At 54.9% G+C, this 16771-nt stretch overlaps 1 protein-coding gene across 2 annotated transcripts in view; it reads left to right on the top strand.

Moving 5' to 3' along the window:
- The window catches only part of ARHGAP27 (Rho GTPase activating protein 27), a 37031-nt gene extending 23943 nt beyond the window's left edge, over positions 1-13088 (top strand). The window contains exons 4-18 of one of the 2 annotated variants that reach the window (XM_052657136.1): positions 2346-2750; positions 3031-3213; positions 3426-3506; positions 3579-3668; positions 4024-4091; positions 4382-4472; positions 4974-5078; positions 8841-8939; positions 9949-10054; positions 10201-10323; positions 10397-10495; positions 10686-10763; positions 10868-11002; positions 11163-11268; positions 11374-13088. In XM_052657136.1, the coding sequence (XP_052513096.1) occupies positions 2346-2750; positions 3031-3213; positions 3426-3506; positions 3579-3668; positions 4024-4091; positions 4382-4472; positions 4974-5078; positions 8841-8939; positions 9949-10054; positions 10201-10323; positions 10397-10495; positions 10686-10763; positions 10868-11002; positions 11163-11268; positions 11374-11551 (1947 nt within the window). In that variant the 3' untranslated portion in view covers positions 11552-13088. The remainder of the gene's footprint in view (positions 1-2345; positions 2751-3030; positions 3214-3425; positions 3507-3578; positions 3669-4023; positions 4092-4381; positions 4473-4973; positions 5079-8840; positions 8940-9948; positions 10055-10200; positions 10324-10396; positions 10496-10685; positions 10764-10867; positions 11003-11162; positions 11269-11373) is intronic. The other variant, XM_052657138.1, reaches the window with a different exon arrangement.
- The last annotated feature ends 3683 nt before the right edge of the window (positions 13089-16771 follow it).

Here is a 16771-nt window from a genome sequence, read left to right as displayed (position 1 = left end):
CAGACAGGAGTTTGTGGGGCGAGGGAGCAGAGTGGACTGGGAGGAATGCTCAAGTCTTCTTGCCGCCTCCAGGCCTGGGACCCGTCACACTATCTAAACTGGTAACACCCCCTTCTATTTTTGCTTGCTTGTCAGCAGCAGTCATCACCGAGGTGCGGTGCATTTCCTTATCACTCTGCTGGGTTCCCTCCCCACCCCACACACCATTTACACGCGTGTGCACTAGTGTGACAGCCCCACCAGGGCAAATTTGTGTCTGATTGTCCTTGGCTGCATTCCCAGTGCCCAGACATGCGCCCGGCACACAGCAGGCAGATCTTTGCTGGCCAAATGGATGCTTTTGCAGGCCCAGTGAGAGGTTGCATTGACCAGGACGCACTTCCCCTCTTGAGTAGTTTATAGCTGAATGAAGGTGTTACAGAAATGGAGGAACTTCTATGATTTGTTTTTTTAAAGAGACTTATTGTCAAAAAAAAAAAAATTGTTGCTGCAAAAAAGAAAAAACTGAAACAAAACCAAACCCAATTCCTATAATTACACAACTCAGAGATAACCTCTGTTAACAATTTGGAGAGTTACTTTAAAAATGCAAAATGGAAATTGTGCCAAGTTTACTATAAAAAAAATTTTTTTTTAATTTGGCTGCATCGGGTCTTAGTTGCAGCAGGGACACAATCTCCATTATGGCATGTGGGTGCACAGGTTTCTCTCTAGTTGGGGCTCATGGGCATTAAAGCTCATGAGCACAGTAGTTGTGGCACATGGGCTTAGTTGCCCCTTGGCATGGGGGTTCCTAGTTCCCTGAACAGGGTTCAAATCTTTGTTCCCTGCGTGAGAAGGTGGATTCTTAATCACTAGACCATCAGGGAAGTCCCCGAGTTTACCATTTTGAAATCTGCTTTTCCCTTGTAACATTATGCATTCTTAGAACACAGTATTAATCTCATGCTATTCTGCTGTCTGGAGTTTGATAGTGTCATTATTTTTCTTTCTAATGGGTACTAGGCTGGGAGAAGGCAATGGCACCCCACTCCAGTATTCTTTCCTGGAAAATCCTATGGACGGAGGAGCCCTGTAGGCTGCAATCCATGGGGTCACTAAGAGTCAGATACAACTGAGCAACTTCACTTTCACTTTTTCACTTTCATGCATTGGAGAAGGAAATGGAAACCCACTCCAGTGTTCTTGCCTGGAGAATCCCAGGGACGGGGGAGCCTGGTGGGCTGCCATCTATGGGGTCGCACAGAGTCAGACATGACTGAAGTGACTTAGCAGCAGGCTGGGTGTGGTGGTCACACAGGAGAAATCTCAGGAAAGGTCTTAAACCTGACACCTGAGCTGAGTCCTAAAGGAGGAATAGGAGTCAGCCAGGTGAGAAAGCGGGTAAGGAGAGGTTCAGAGTGTGAATGAGCTGAGGTCTGTAGCAGACACAGCAGAGAGGGTGGGGGCCTCTAGCAACTGGGTGCTACTGGAGCTTAAAATTCAAGGTAAGGGCCAGGAGTGGCAGGAAATATAGTGGGGAAGACAGTCTGGTGATGGAGGGCCTCTGGTGCCCTGGTAAGGGATTAGACTTTGCCCAGCAGGCAGCAGGGAGCCCTGCGCCCGTCAAGCATGACCAGGTTTATATTCTGTGTTAACTGGACCCTCCAGAGGGTAAGGGTTGCCGGGGCGGGGCGGGGGGGGGGGGGGGTGTGGATTGCCTAGCCAGAGTGGGTGGATCCGGCTCTTGACCCTGCTTCTCTCTCCCACTTCACTTTGCTTTGGTGGGGTGGGGAGAGAGGCATACCCTTTTTTTTCTTTTTTTGCCCTTCCTTCTTCTCTTTCTCTTGTCTGGAATGGATTCTGAGGTCTGCAATTCCTGTACTGGGGAAGTGTCAGCTCCAAATCCAAAACCAGAGGCAGTGTGGGTTCCAGTTCCGGAGCTTTGTTGGAGAAGGAGGAGGGAAGGCTGGATGTTCTTGGTGGGGGTTGTAGAAGGCAGCAGGGCCCCGCCCTCAAGTGTCCTGAGGCCATTTCTCTGTTTTTACGCAGTCTTTGACTCACACCTGTGAGTGCGCAGCTGGGAGAATTTACCTGTTAGTATTTTACTATTGTTAATAATTAATGTAGCTGCCCCACGCTTCTGGGGCACTTCATATTTTACAAAGCACTTTCCAGAACAAGTCCTCATTCTCTCTTCACTACGATTTCCGAAGCGAGGGCAAGGCATACATTTTGCAGTTGGGGGAACCGAGGCCGAGAGGTGCTGAGACTTGCTGAAAGTCGCCCGAGTGGCGAGTGTGCGAGTGGGGACAGTGTGGCCGCTGAGCAGGCCCGAAGGTCACGTCTCCTTCCTCCTCGAGCAGGTGGACGAGCCCCCGGAGCCCGTGTACGCGAACGTAGAGAGGCAGCCTCCAGCCACATCGCCCCGCGCTTCCGCGGCCCCTCGCGGTGTGGGAGAGTCGGTGTGGGAGACACACACGGACGCGGGCACCGGGCGCCCCTACTACTACAACCCGGACACGGGCGTGACCACCTGGGAGTCGCCCTTCGAGGCTGCTGAGGGCGCCGCCAGCCCGGCCACGTCCCCGGCCTCGGTGGGCAGCCACGAGAGCCTCGAGACCGAGTGGGGCCAGTACTGGGATGAGGAGAGCCGCAGGGTGTTCTTCTACAACCCGCTGACGGGAGAGACGGCTTGGGAGGACGAGTTCGAGGACCAGCCGGAGGACGAGCAGGAGATGCAGCAGAGCCTGAGCCCCAGCAACCAGAGGGTGAGGGGCGGGGCCTCGCTCGAAGGGGGCGGGACCTTGCCCGGATGGGCGGGGCTGACTTTCAGGGCCTCTGACCCCGCCTCCGGCTCTGCACAGCCCTGGGGACTGAGAGGGAGGGGCCTTGGTCGTGGGTGGGTGGGGCTATCACTGAGGGCCTTTGACCCCGCCCCTCTCAGCTGGGGGGGGGAAACTATGGTAGGGGGCGTGGCCTGGGCCGAAAGGGCGGGACGCCAGAAATTCTCCTGGCTCTGAGAATTTCTGGCTCTTCTGCTCCCTGCAGCCCCCCACCCCTGAGACGGACTACCCTGATTTGCTGACCAGTTACCCAGAGGAAGACTATTCCCCCGTGGGCTCCTTCAGTGAGCCCGGCCCCGCCTCTCCCTTTGTCACGCCCCCAGGCTGGTCTTGCCATGTGAGCCCAGATGGGCAGACGGTGTACACCAACAACATCACCGAAGAACAGGTAGGGGCAGCGGACAGATGGGCGCAGACAGTCGCGGGGTCGCTTCCCTTACCACTCGATAGTGAAGTTCCCTCACGGGCTCCATGCCAGTCCAAGACTGTATCTCCCACAGCCGCCCCTTTAAACTCCTTGGGGCGGTGTTGGGCTCTGGAGAGAAACTTTTGTTCCCCTATCCTGTGAACTAAGCGGCCTGACCATCCCTCTCCCCACAGTGGGTAAGGCTGGAGAACCAACAGGGGAAGCCTTACTTCTACAATCCAGATGACGCCTCCGTTCAGTGGGCCCTGCCCGAGGTAACCAACTGGGGAAAGGAGAGTGCCTGGGAGAGAGGTGGGGGCTCAATATGACAGTTTCTTTCTCCCCAGGTCCCAGTCCCTCTCCCTGCCCCTCGAAACAGCCACAAATCCAACCAGAACAGTGAGACCCCAGCCCAGGCCACCCCCCCAGAGGAGAAGGTAAGGGAGGGGGCATGTAGGACCTGGCAGGACCCCACAGAAAAATTGGGGTGTTTCTGGAGGTTCTGCGATTAGGTCTGGAGGCACATTTCCACCATAGACCCAAGCACTACCCTGGGCTAAAGGAACCTGGGTTCTGGGTTGTCCCAGACTCAGAGCTGGACAAGGCTGGGGGCTGGAAGGATGTCTCCCCTGCTGCTGCGGCTTCTGTGGGAGCAGGCACCCCCCACCACCGGCCAGGTGCCAGCAGAGAGGGTTCAGTGGAGACTCAGGCCCAACCTGTGGGGAGCTGCTGGCTGAGAGGGAGAGTGGCTTCTCCCCTTAACTACCTCCTCCGTCGCCCTCTTTCTCTAAGATCAAGACCCTGGACAAGGCAGGCGTGCTCCATCGCACCAAGATAGTGGACAAAGGAAAGCGGCTCCGGTGAGAGCTCAGCTCCCTCCAGACCCCAGGGTGGGCCTTAATGATGATGTTCACTGAGCACCTCCTATATGCCAAGCTCTTATTAACCCTTTATGAGATCCTGCGAGGACCCTGAGGCACAGAGAGATGACTTGCCCAAAGCCCTTTGACTGCCAGGTGTTAGCCCTGGGAGTCCACCTCTCATGACTGGGTGCCCCAAGTTCTTAAACTCTGTGCCCTGATCCCGAGGGTGGAAGGGGGCGCCTCAACCCAGGACCAACCCAAGCCCTGCCACCACTGCCCCTACCCAGGAAGAAGCATTGGAGTGCCTCCTGGACAGTGCTGGAGGGTGGAATCCTGACTTTCTTCAAAGACTCGAAAAACTCAGCTGCTGGTGGCTTGGTAAGCCCCAGACCTCCAGAGCAGGGGCCACCCCATCTGCTCCTGACTCCCGAGGGGCTTTGCTTAATCAGGTTTGCTGAAGGCTAGGTCTGAGACCGTGGAATGTGAGGGTCCAGGGAGCTGGGCCTTGGCAGGGGCGATGAGAGCAGATCACCCCAGGACAAGCACATCCAGTCACGTCGGGTGTGGGAACCAGTCCTTGAGGATGGACAGCTCCAGCCTGGTGGGCAAGGAGACTGGAAACCAGATGCACCTGCTTGCAGAGATGGGACTGCACTCCTTTTTCCTTTCCTTTCCTTTCCTGAGTGGGCAGATAGCAAACAACCAGCCAGCCCCCGGGCTCCATGATTCTAGGAACTCTTGGGTCTCTTGCCTCCAGGGCCATGACCCTCATTGTGCCTAGAGCCAAGGGAGCCCGGTGGATTGGAGCCAGGATGCTGTGACAGGCCAGAGCTGAGCTGCAGGTGTCCTGAAATCCAACTCTTTTCCCCTTCTCTGCAGAGGCAGCCTTCCAAGCTCTCCATCCCTGAGTTCACGGTGGACCTGAAGGGGGCCTCTCTCACCTGGGCCCCCAAAGACAAATCCAGCAAGAAGAATGTGCTGGAGGTGAGTGGTGGGGGTAAGGAGAAGGAGAAGCAGCCTACTGATGGCTTGGGACCCTGACTAAGCAAGCCCTGAGCAGGGGGACCCTGGCAGAGCTAAGGCTGGAATTCTTGGGGCTCAAAACCAAAGCTGTCCCCACCTTGGGGATCTGTCCACGGTGTTTCCTGGCATCAGGCTTCTGCAGCTCCCTCTCCAGGAGCAGAGCTCCTTGGAGCCCTTTGTCCCCAAGTAGAGGTCCCTGGGGAATAACACTCATGTCTGGAAGGGCAGTCCTCATCCCACTGCTTTGGCCTGAGACAGACAGGAGATGCTGGGTCCCCCCTACTCAGACTGATAGGCTGGGACACCTCCTCTGGCTGGTTAGAACCCAGCTTCCAAATGGAAGTGAATAGACCAGGGCAGGGAAGTGGACACATTTCTCAGGCTCCCCCACAGGAAGAGAGGCCAGATGGGGCCCAGGCCACACCCTTCACTATCCATGTGTTGTCTTGTTTTTAAACTACTCTTGTCCTCACCTGGGCTTCTCCAGGCGGCACAGTGGTAAAGAATCTGCCTGCCAACGCAGGAGACGTAGGAAATGCGGAGTCGATCCCTGGATTGGGAAGATCCCCTAGAACAGGGAGTGGCAACCCACTCCAGCCAGCATTCTTGCCTGGAAAATTCCAGGGACAGAGGAGCCTGGTGGGCTACAGTCCATGGGGTTGCAAAGAGTCAAACATGACTGAGAAATTAAACAGGCAAGCACCTTCACCTCAATCTCCAAGTGTTTTCAGGCAGCTCACAATGAAAATGCATATAGGTGAGGTGGTAAAAGCTACTGAAAAGCCAGGAGCAGGAAAAACAAGCTGGAGGAAGAGGGCAGTGTGGAGTGGGATTAGGAAACAGGGGATATACAAACACTAAGGTTATTGTTGCTGAAAAAAAGTCAGCTCCTGGTCTCCTGGCAGCCAAAGTGAAGCATGACTCTCATTGGGTCAGGGGAGTGAGGGGGAAACCATTCTAGATTTTGAGGGAAATCAAAGCTTTTTCCTAACCCTTGGCTCTAGAAGAAATTTTTAGTGTGCAGCTCTATTCTAGTTTAGTAAGGGACTCTTGGGGTTGCTTCAGGTAACATTTGCTGAAAGCCAAAAAATGCATGACCTTCCATTTCAGCTCAGAAAAAGCAGTTCTGCAAGGAGCTTGAGTGTGTCGTTTAATGATGATTCACCCAGCTTCACTCAGTTTCAGAAGCAGAGTATCCGCAGAGCAGGGGCTTCCCTGATGGCTCAGTGGCAAAGAATCTGCCTGCCAATGAAGGAAGCACGGGTTCTATCCCTGAGTCAGGAAGATCCCCTGGAGGAGGGCATGGCTACCCACTCCAGTATTCTTGCCTGGAGAATTCCATGGACAGAGAACCTGGCAGACTATAGTCCATGGGGTGTGACATGACTTAGGAACTAAACAACAACAATCCACAGAGCAGAGCTGGAAACCAGTTGTATCTCCTGAGCTCTGATCAGTAGGTCTGGAGCCTTCCCCAGACTCCACCGAGTAGAGCTCTGTGATCGACTAGCTATGTCTGTTGTGAACATCAGGTTGAGGTGGGACATCATATTTTAACTGGGGGGAAAGTCTTCAAACAGTGCTTTCTGAATGTCACCTCTCTGACTGGGTTTTTGATGAAAGTTTCAGAGTAGACGCTTCTGAGTTGTCTTTTCTGGCAAAGACCAGAAGGCAGATGGTGTTCTTGGAAGCGCCTCAAGCTGACAGGAAGGCTGACAGTCTGGAATGGAAATCCTGGAGTCCCCGGCTTCCCACTGGCTGGCAGTCATCTTTCCTCCACTCAGGGGTGGAAAAAAAGTGAAAGTGAAAGTCATTCAGTTGTGTCTGACTCTTTGTGACTCCATGGGTATACAGTCCATGGAATTCTCTAGGCCAGAATACTGGAGTGGGTAGCCTTTCCCTTCTCCAGGGGATCTTCCCAACCCAGGGATCAAACCCAAGTCTCCCTTATTGCAGGTGGATTCTTTACCAGCTGAGCCACAAGGGAAGCCCAAGAATACTGGAGTGGGTAGCCTAACCCTTCTCCAGGGGATCTTCCCAATCCAGGAACTGAACCAGGGCCTCCTGCATTGCAGACAGATTCTTTACCAACTGAGCTATCAGGGAAGCCTGCCACCTGTAGGCACTTCGGATTTTTCTCAAGCATGCATGCGTGCTAAGTCACTTCAGTTGTGTCCAACTCTTTTTGACTCTATGGACTGTAGCCTATCAGGCTTCTCTGTCCATGGGATTCTTCAGGCAAGAATACTGGGCTGGGTTCCTGTGCCTTCCTCCATGGGATCTTCCCCACCCAGATATAGAACTCTTTCATCTCACCTGCATTAACAGGCAGGTTCTTTACCACTAGTGCCTCCTGGGAAGCCCTTTTTCAGGAGACCACCCTAAATACTGTATCATCGAGGATGGCTGGTCTTCCTAGTTGTCCTAGTGGCCCCTGACAATAGCTGGCTTGACAATAGCTGCCTGTGCATTCAACAGAATGGATGTCTTGTACGTATATATTGATACGTAACTAGACAGGTTTGCCTTCCATATGAAACTCGAATGTGAACTGATTACCACTTTTGAGACAGCTGCCGAAAAGAATGGCAATTGTTTTAGAAGCGTTGTTAGGCCATTCGTTCTCTGGAATAACAGATAGGGCCCCTGTCCGTTTAGATTAGAATGAGGTTGTGCTCTCTGCCCACTGAAGGGTCTCTGGTCTTTGCAGAGAGGAGGATGGAGTAGAACATGCAGGTTTGTTTTGTTTTGCCTTTAAAAGCATTTTAAATTTCATTCAAGTCCAAGTTAAATAATTAGACAGCCAAAGCACTGCACTGCGTCTGGAAGCTATAACCTGTCTGAGACAGCTTTATCTGTTTATTTATTTATTCAGCTGTGTCGAGTCGTAGTTACAGCACACAGGTTCTTCGTTGTGTCATATGGATCTTTCATTGCAGAGCATGGACTCTCTACTTGGGGTGCATGGGCTTAGTTGCTCTGCTGCATGGGGGATATTCGTACCCAGACCAGGGATCCAACCAGCGTCTGCTACATTGCAAGGCAGATTCTTAACTGGACCACCAGGGAAGACCCTCAGACAGTTTTTGCTGACTCTTATTCTCTCACAGGACCCAAAGGCAGGGCTGGTATGAGCTGCAGCAACCAACCATTCCCATCCACCTTGAAGGCTTGGTTCTCAGAGCCAGAGGCCGAGGAGAGATCCATCCAAGTTAGCCTTGTTCTTTGTAGGCTTCGTTACAGAAACAGCAGTCAACTGATAAAGAACCCAGGTGGTTAATATCTGCTTGCAACTCAATAGTATAGAGTAGTGGCTTCAGGGCCTCCCACACGGAATTCCTTTCATTGATTTTTTGCTGGCTGTTGCTCTGGGTAGGCCTCCCATGGGGAGGCAGGATGGGGTAAGGGAAGGCACACCAGATGGCTAAGCCATGCAGTTCTGCTGCACTCAGATCCTCGCTCCGTCAGTCACTAGCTGTGTGTCCATAAGGAAGTTGCTTAAACTCACTGAGCCTCAGTTTGCCCATCTGTAACACAGAGATGCTGTTACCTACTTCTTTAAGGAGGTGGAATACCTTGGCTTGGGGAGAGGACCTGGCTCGATTAGTCTTTGGGTTCCTGGAGACAGGAATAGATCACCTCTACCCCTGTATCCCCCTTGGGGCTTAGCCCTGGGGCAGACCCAGGAAACCAGAGATGACTGAGTGACTTGTGTCCCACCAGCTTCGGAGCCGAGATGGCTCAGAATACCTGATCCAGCACGACTCGGAGGCCATCATCAGCACCTGGCACAGTGCCATCATCCAGGGCATCCAGGAGATGGTAGGCAGAGCTGGGGGCTGCCAGGGCTGGTGGGGAGGGGGTGGCCAACCATTATGCAGGGCAGCTGTATCCACTGTGGATGGGGCCCTCCACTTGGGTACTGGGAGCTCCATGACACTGGTGGGTAAGTAGTCCTCTCTGCAGACACAGATGGGCTGCTGAAGAAACAGCCTTTCTTAAGTAAGTGAATCCAGCCCCTGGGGTTGGCCCTACAGGATACCTGTCCAGGTATCCTAGAGTAGTGACCCATTCCACACTGAGACAGGAGAAAAGTAAATACTCTGGTAAACAACCTCAGGCTGGAGAGAAAGGCTGAAACCAGAAGACATCATTTAAAAGGACTGAATTGATGGGTCTACTATTTTTTTAAGTTCAATATATCAATTGCATAAGTAGAGATGGGGCAGGCCCACTCTGACAGCTCTTCACCTGGAAACAGCCTGGGGCTTTTTGATCCTTATTCCCTATTAAGGAAATAGGCAACACTGGATGCCCTGCTTGGCTATATTAATAATGGTAGGAATCCAGATCCAGAAAGGTGATGCTGGTGAAGTGGTTGGCAGTGCTCTGGTCCCAGCTCACACTGCGAAATTTAACTGGGAGCCACGTATTGCGAAATGCTGACCTAGTGGAGTGTGTACAGAAGAGCTAAGGAAAATGATGGTGAAGGGGACCAGGAACCAGGAAGTGGTAGGGGTAGTCAGGATGAGAAAACGTGGGGGAGAACAGGATGCCTGACTCCAACACCTGGAGGGCTCCATGCAGCTAACGGGGGGTGGGGGGGGTGGGGGGGGTGGGGGGGTGGGGGTGAGGGATGCATGGGGTTCCCTGATGGAAGGAAAGCTGAGTTGACCTGGAGAAGGGAACAGAGAATTCTCTGCCTGGGGGTCTTCAGTCCAGGCCTGCTGGGAGGGCGTTTCAGTCCCTTACCCCATCCCAGAGGGCTCCCCCCGCCCCGCCCCCGCCAGTTGGCCCCAAGCTCTGCCTCTCTGAGACTGTGTGATTCTAGTCCGCAGACCTGCCTCCCGAGGAGGAAAGTGAGAACAGCGGCGTGAACTTCGGGTCCAGTGAGCGCCTAGGAAGCTGGCGGGAGGACGAGCCACGGCCTGGTGCAGGTGTGCTTGGGTGGGGGTGAGGCGGGTGGAGGCGGATGGCAGACACCCTTAAGGGGAGCGGTGACCCCCGGGCTGGGGCCGCCGGGCCGACCAACTGTGGTGCCAACGACTGACCCAGCCCTCGCGTTCCCATTGGCGTTGGGCAGCACCGCCCACCCCCGGGCCCGGAGGTCTGGAGGGTGACATCAGCAAGGTCCGGCAGAAGCTCCTCAAGTTCCTGCTGAGGCGGCCCACGCTGCAGTCGCTGCGGGAGAAGGGCTACATCAAAGGTACCCGAGGGACCCGGAGAGCGGGGCGCCAGTGGCCCAGGGGCCAGGCGGCGCTGACGAGCCTCTCCCCCAGACCAGGTGTTCGGCTGTCCGCTGGCCGAGCTGTGTGAGCGCGAGAAGAGCTCAGTGCCGCGCTTCGTGCAGCAGAGCATCCGCGCCGTCGAGGCCCGGGGTATGTAACCGCACCAGCCGGGCATTCCCGAGCCTGAAGGCCTCCTTCCAGAACCCCAGACGGAGACCTCCAGGGAGGGGGTGGGGCGCAGGGTCGAGGGGGAAAGAACGAGAGCTTCCGAGCAGGAATCAGAGCAAGGGCTTTAGCGCCAGGCCACTGAACGCGGGGTCGGCGTCTCCCTCCGCTCCAGGGCTGGACATCGACGGTCTGTACCGCATCAGTGGGAACCTGGCCACCATCCAGAAGCTGCGCTATAAGGTGGACCACGGTGAGGCCCGCCCCCTGGCCCTGCCCCAGGCCTGCAGGCGCTTGAAGGAACGAGCTGACCTCTTCTTCCTTCCCTCCCTACCCCCTCGACCCCCCCCGCCGCAGATGAACGTCTGGACCTGGAAGACGGGCACTGGGAGGACGTTCATGTTATCACCGGCGCCCTGAAGCTCTTCTTTCGAGAGCTGCCCGAGCCCCTCTTCCCCTTCTCACACTTCCGCCAGTTCCTCGCGGCAATCAGTGAGCGCCTGGGGGAGGTGGGGCGGATAGGGTACGGTGGGGCTGGGCGGCCTCACGAACGCTCCTGCGGTGACCAGGGCCCCCCCCACCCCGCGCCAAATACCGAAGTCAGCCCCGTATGTTTCCCCCCTCTCCTCCCTCTGACCCGACCCTTGCCCAGAGCTACAGGATCCGGCCAAGCGTTTCCGCTGTGTGCGGGACCTGGTGCGCTCGCTGCCCGTCCCTAACCACGACACGCTGCGGGTGCTCTTCCAGCACCTGTGCCGGTGAGCGCGGGGAGCTGCGCGGGAATGGGGAGGCGGGCCTGAGGGATCCCCACCCCTCTCCCCCCAGCTCTGGACATTGATTCCAACCCCCCACCCCCGCTGCAGGGTGATCGAGCACGGAGAACGGAACCGCATGTCAGTGCAGAACGTGGCCATAGTCTTCGGGCCCACGCTGCTGCGGCCCGAGACGGAGGAAGCCAGCATGCCCATGACCATGGTGTTCCAGAATCAGGTGGTGGAGCTCATCCTGCAGCAGTGCTCGGACATCTTCCCACCGCACTGACCGCGAGCCCCCAGCCCCACCCCAGCTGCTGGGCCTGGGAGTGGGGGCGGCGACAGTGGTCCTGCATGGGCAGCTGGAGGCCGCACGGCTAGACTGTTTATCTCTGGCTGAGACCTCCGCCTCCCTCCAGACCGTAGGCGGCTGCGAGTTCTGCAGCCCCTCGGTTCTGAGGGCATGGTGACCCCTGGTGGGCAGTTCTTAAACTGTGGGGGTTCCCCACCCCCACACCCCACCCCGGGAGTCGGCCTGTTCGGAGGTTAATTGGGGTCTGTTCTTTACCACAGCGCCACCTACTGGGCACGTGCGAGGATGCAGGGTGGGGGGCGAGTTTTCTGGGACAGCTGCTGATGCCAGGCGGGGATGTGGCCGAGGGCGTGGAGGCCTTCACGGCAACCCTGCGGGTCCCCGGCCCTGTGCGTGGCATCATGAAGCAGCAAGTGACAGCTTCCCTGCTGCGGAAACAGGACTGATCCAGTGGGCGGCTGAACTTGCTTTTCCCCAGGCCTCTGGGCTGAAGCTCCTGCCAGGCCCAGCCACTGGCTGGCTGTGCACCATTTTCATCCACTTTCCCAGTTGGAGTTCTGGGTCTCTGCGCTCCCTTGATCCACTTTGCGCTCTGTGCAAGGGTTCTTCCTGGTCACTAAATGTGTACTCTGCACCTGCCACTTGACACACACCATTTCTACTCACAATCCCATTTGACAGATGAGGAAACTGAGGCTTACAGAGGCCAAGTGACTTGTTCTGGGTCTGGTGGGTGATTGGGCTCCCCAGCTCGGCCTTCTGTCACACCAGAGCACAGCCTCCTGTGAAGGTGCCATCAGTCCTTTCAGCTCCCCAGCTCCCCGCAACAGCATGGCCTTTTGGGTAAAGCAGTGAAACGAAGCTGGTGGGTTCTGTCTGAGGAGGTCCCTGAGGGCAAAGAGGGAGTCTGCGCAGCTGTTCTTCTCTGGGGGGAGGAATAATAGCACTGGCAGGAATTATCCTAGCCCCTCTCAGTGCCCTTGCTGTCACGTGTACCTCCCTGGTGCCCACCTTGCTGTGAAGAACTGGGAAAGAGACCTGCAGGGTAGGGGGAAGGCAGGCATGACCTCAGGAAAGGAAGTGTGAACCCGACCCCGGCGTCATCGGGCCCCCCTTCCCTTCTTAGACACAAACCACCTCAGTTTATGGGTCTTGGCCTCCTTCCCCCACCCACCCGTTCATGCGTTCAAACAACAGAAGCTATATTTATTGACATTTGTACCACGCCAAGCATCTTACTTGGATTATCTCACTCGTTTCTCGCAGCCAATATTTATTATCTGCTTTTCTGTGCTCGGCACCGTGCTCTGGGGCAGGGATACCACACACTGCCTCCCTGGTGGAGCTTCTGGCCTGGTGGATGGGACTGACCCAAGCCCACCCCTGATGCCAGCAGGCCTGGGGCAAGAGTACAAATGAAGGCTTCATACCATACGTCAACATGTTGTAAAGTTATAAATCAAGCTGAACCAGTAACATGTGTTCTATTCTCCTACTTTGTTGTTTAATTTTTTAAAAAATATTCTCCTACTTTGTTATTGTTATTATTTAATTGTTTATTTTAGCCATTGTGGATCTTCATTGCTGTGCTCGGGCTTTCTGTAGTTGCGGAGACTGGGGCCTACTCTCTAGTTGCGATGCACAGGCTTCTCATTGCAGTGTCTGCTCTTGCGGCCGAGCACAGGCTCTACAGCATGCCGACTCAGTAGCTGTGGGCCCCGGGCTTGGTTGCCCTATGGCATCTTCCCAGACCAGGGATCGAACCCATGTCCCTGCGTTGGCAGGTGGTTTCTTAACCACTGGACCACCAGGGATGTTGTAATTCTCCCACTCTGACAAATATGCTTTTACAATGACCTGGAAAGCCAGGTTCTAACGTTAACTTCTTTGGCTCTGCTCTCAACCCAGCCCCACCCCTAATCTTCCCACCCTCAGGGCATCCTGGCCCAAGGAGAGGGACACACGTGGGCATTCCAACCACGAGTGCAAATTGCTGTTCCTGGTCGCCCCACACAGTCCACCCTCTGAGGGAAGGGACATGGGGTCCCACATATCAGGAGCATGGTCTAAAGGGATGGGCCTGGGCTCTAAGGGGACCCCACAGAGTACTCATTCTGGGGGGAGAGGCACAGAGAATGTCCAGAGTTGTTCAGTTGCCAAGTCGTGTCCAACTCTGCAACCCTATGGACTGCAGCATGCCAGTCTTTGCTGTCCCACACCATCTCCCAGAGTTTGCCCAAGTTCATGTCCACTGAATCTGTGATGCCATCCCACCATCTCATCTTTTCTTACCCCTTTCTCCTCCTACCCTCTGTCCTTCCCAGCATCAGTATCTTTTCCAGCGAGTTGGCTATTTGCATCAGGTAACCAAAGTATTGGAATGTCAGCTTCAGCATTAGTCCTTCCAACGACTATTCAGGGTCGACTTCCTTTAAGATTGACTGGTTGATCTTGCTGTCCAAGGGACTCTCAGGAGTCTTTTCCAGTACCACAGTAGAACCTTCTAAAGTGAGACTCATGGCAGGGCAGGGACCCCCTCTCACAGGTCTAAGGGCAGAACTAGATGGATAGTAAACAGCCAGCTACTTGGCTAACCATGTGTGTATGGTAGCTGGGAAAAGTGCAGGGTGCTCTGAAGGTGTGTCACTGGGGTGTGACTGTCCCCCAGGGGCCCAAGATGCCTCTGCGGAAGTCACATTTGAGCCAAGCACTAGAGAACGAAGAGGAGTCAACAGGGTGAGGAAGTAAGGGAAGGGGTGTCTAGTCAGAGGAAACGGCATGAGCAAAAGCTCTGAAGCAGGGAGGCTTGTGGGGAGAGCAAAATCTGAGCGAAGACCATGGTGACCGAAGCCCGCAAAGCCAGTGGGCATGGGTGGGAGGTGAGGCTGGAGAGGCCGGCAGAGGGCAGAGTGCTCAGGGCCTTGGGACCACGATGAAGGGGGTCCTGTGGCAGGACAGTGGCAGGAGGATCCTGGGGCAGGAAGGTCTTGGGAAATGTCAGCTCCCCACCCCAGCCCACCCCAGGTTTTTGACCTTGCCAAGAGTTTGGCGGGTGTTCAGTAATATAGTCACAGACACGGAAGTCCCTAAATCATCACATTCTATCACCAGGCGGAGCTTCAGAAAGCACCTACTGTGGGGACTTCCCTGGTGGTCCAGTGGTTAAGACTTCAAGCTCCCAATGCAGGAGGCCTGGGTTCCATCCTTAGTCAGGAAACTAAGTCCTGAGTACTGCAACTAAAAGATCCTGCAGGCTGCAACTAAGACTCGGTGCCAAATAAATTAATATTTTTAAAAAGAAAGAGAAAGCAGGAAAGAAATTACCTACTACCAATGAGCAAGCTCCTGGAGAGATGTCATAACTCACCTGAGGTCACAGGGCAGGTTGGTGGCAGAGCTTATTGTATGCGGTCTGAGCATCTACTGTGAGCCCACCAGAAGTCTAAAGAAGTGAAGTCGCTCAGTCGTGTCCAACTCTTTGGGACCCCATGGACTGTAGCCTACCAGGCTCCTCCATCCATGGGATTTTCCAGGCAAGAATACTGGAGTGGTTTGCCATCTCTTTCTCCAGGGGAATCTCCTGACCCAGGGATCGAACCCAGGTCTCCCACATTGTAGGCAGATGCTTTACCGTCTGAGCCACAAGGGAAGCCCTTCCTCAGTCATAAACCCTCCACTGCAAGCTAGAAGGTGTATAGTGAATACATTTGAGGTGAGTTGGATTTTGTCTGAAGACACAAAGATACATAGTATCTGCTATCTTGAAGTGCCATCTGGTTGGGGGGCAGACAAAAATAATTAGGGGTATCACAGCTGATAAGGGCTGTCACAGGGGGCCCCCCTCCCCGTCTCTCTCTCCCTCTCAGCAGAAGCCCCAGGTCCTCCGACAGCCGGGCGTCTGCCCTGATGCTGCCCTAGAAACAGCCTCTGGTGCCTGTCTGGATGCTAAGTTTGGTGGGTCACGCCCAGCCCTCATGTGAGTGGACTTCTGAACTGCCTGTCATCCTAGAGACACAGCATCCTTCGCTCGCAGCAACAACAGTCTTGGCCCAGCCTGTAGATGTCCCTGGCCCACTGCTCTCTCCCTCCACCCCCCTTGACAACCCTCATCCGATCCACTCCGGGGACTCAGTCACCAAGCCAGCACGTGCGTCACCCAGATCTCTGCCAGCAGCCCAAACAGCTCTTTTCGGAGTTCCAAGTGCAAATGTCCACCCACATGGGTGGCTGCCAGGCACCCCAAGTGCAGCTTGCCTGCAACAAAACTGAAACCAGCCCCTCCACCCTTTTCAGGGCACAGCACCTCCAAGCACCCGAGGCGCCTCTCCCACCACAACCAGTCAGCCACCAAGTCCCTATCTTCTTCCTCCTAAGCTGTTTCCCAGCTCAGCCTCTCCCACCTCCACTCAGCCTCTCATCTGGATGGGCTCCTTCCCTCCCTGTTCCATCCTCCCCTTAGCAGCCATTTGACCAAGACCCCTCAGGCCCTTCCCAGCCACACCCCCCATCTCTGCACACCTCTGTGCCCATGGGTGTGGCTCCCAGCCCACTCCAGAATGTTCCTTGTCTCCCTGCCTTTGGGCCCACAGTCTCCCATCTTCCTCCCCTTCCCCTGGCCTCCTCTTCCTCCTCCCAGCCTCAGCTCACACTTGCCCCCAGATCTCAGATCTCTTCTCGTAGCAGACAGGCCTTTCTCTCTCATCACACTTGCCTCCCCGTGATGTAACTGTGCCTCCATATCCTTGTTGTCACCACTAGCCTACGGGCTACATGTCTTCAAGATCCATCCATGTAGCTCATGGCTACATGGGCTACATCATTGACTCTTAAGGCCAAATAGCATTCCACTGTACAGATTTTGTTTTTGTTCAGTTGCTAGGTCACGTCCAACTCTTTGAGACCCTATGGACTGCAGCACTCCAGGCTTCCCTGTCCTTCACCATCTCCTGGAGTTTGCTCAAACTCACATCCATTGAATAGATGATGCTATCCAACCAGCTCATCCTCTGTTGTCCTTCCCACCATCAGGGTCTTTTCCAAAGAATTGGCTTTTCACATCAAGTGGCCAAAATGTTGGAGTTTCAGCAACAGTCCTTCCAATGAATATTCAGGGTTGATTTCCTTTAAGATTGACTGGTTTGATCTATTTGCAGTCCAAGGGACTCTCAAGAGTCTTCTCCAACACCACTGTTCAAA

This window comes from Budorcas taxicolor, chromosome 19 (assembly GCF_023091745.1).
Source record: "Budorcas taxicolor isolate Tak-1 chromosome 19, Takin1.1, whole genome shotgun sequence".
NCBI lineage: Eukaryota > Metazoa > Chordata > Mammalia > Artiodactyla > Bovidae > Budorcas > Budorcas taxicolor.
Note: the sequence above shows the minus strand (reverse complement) of the source record. Positions and strands in the feature narration are given on the sequence as shown.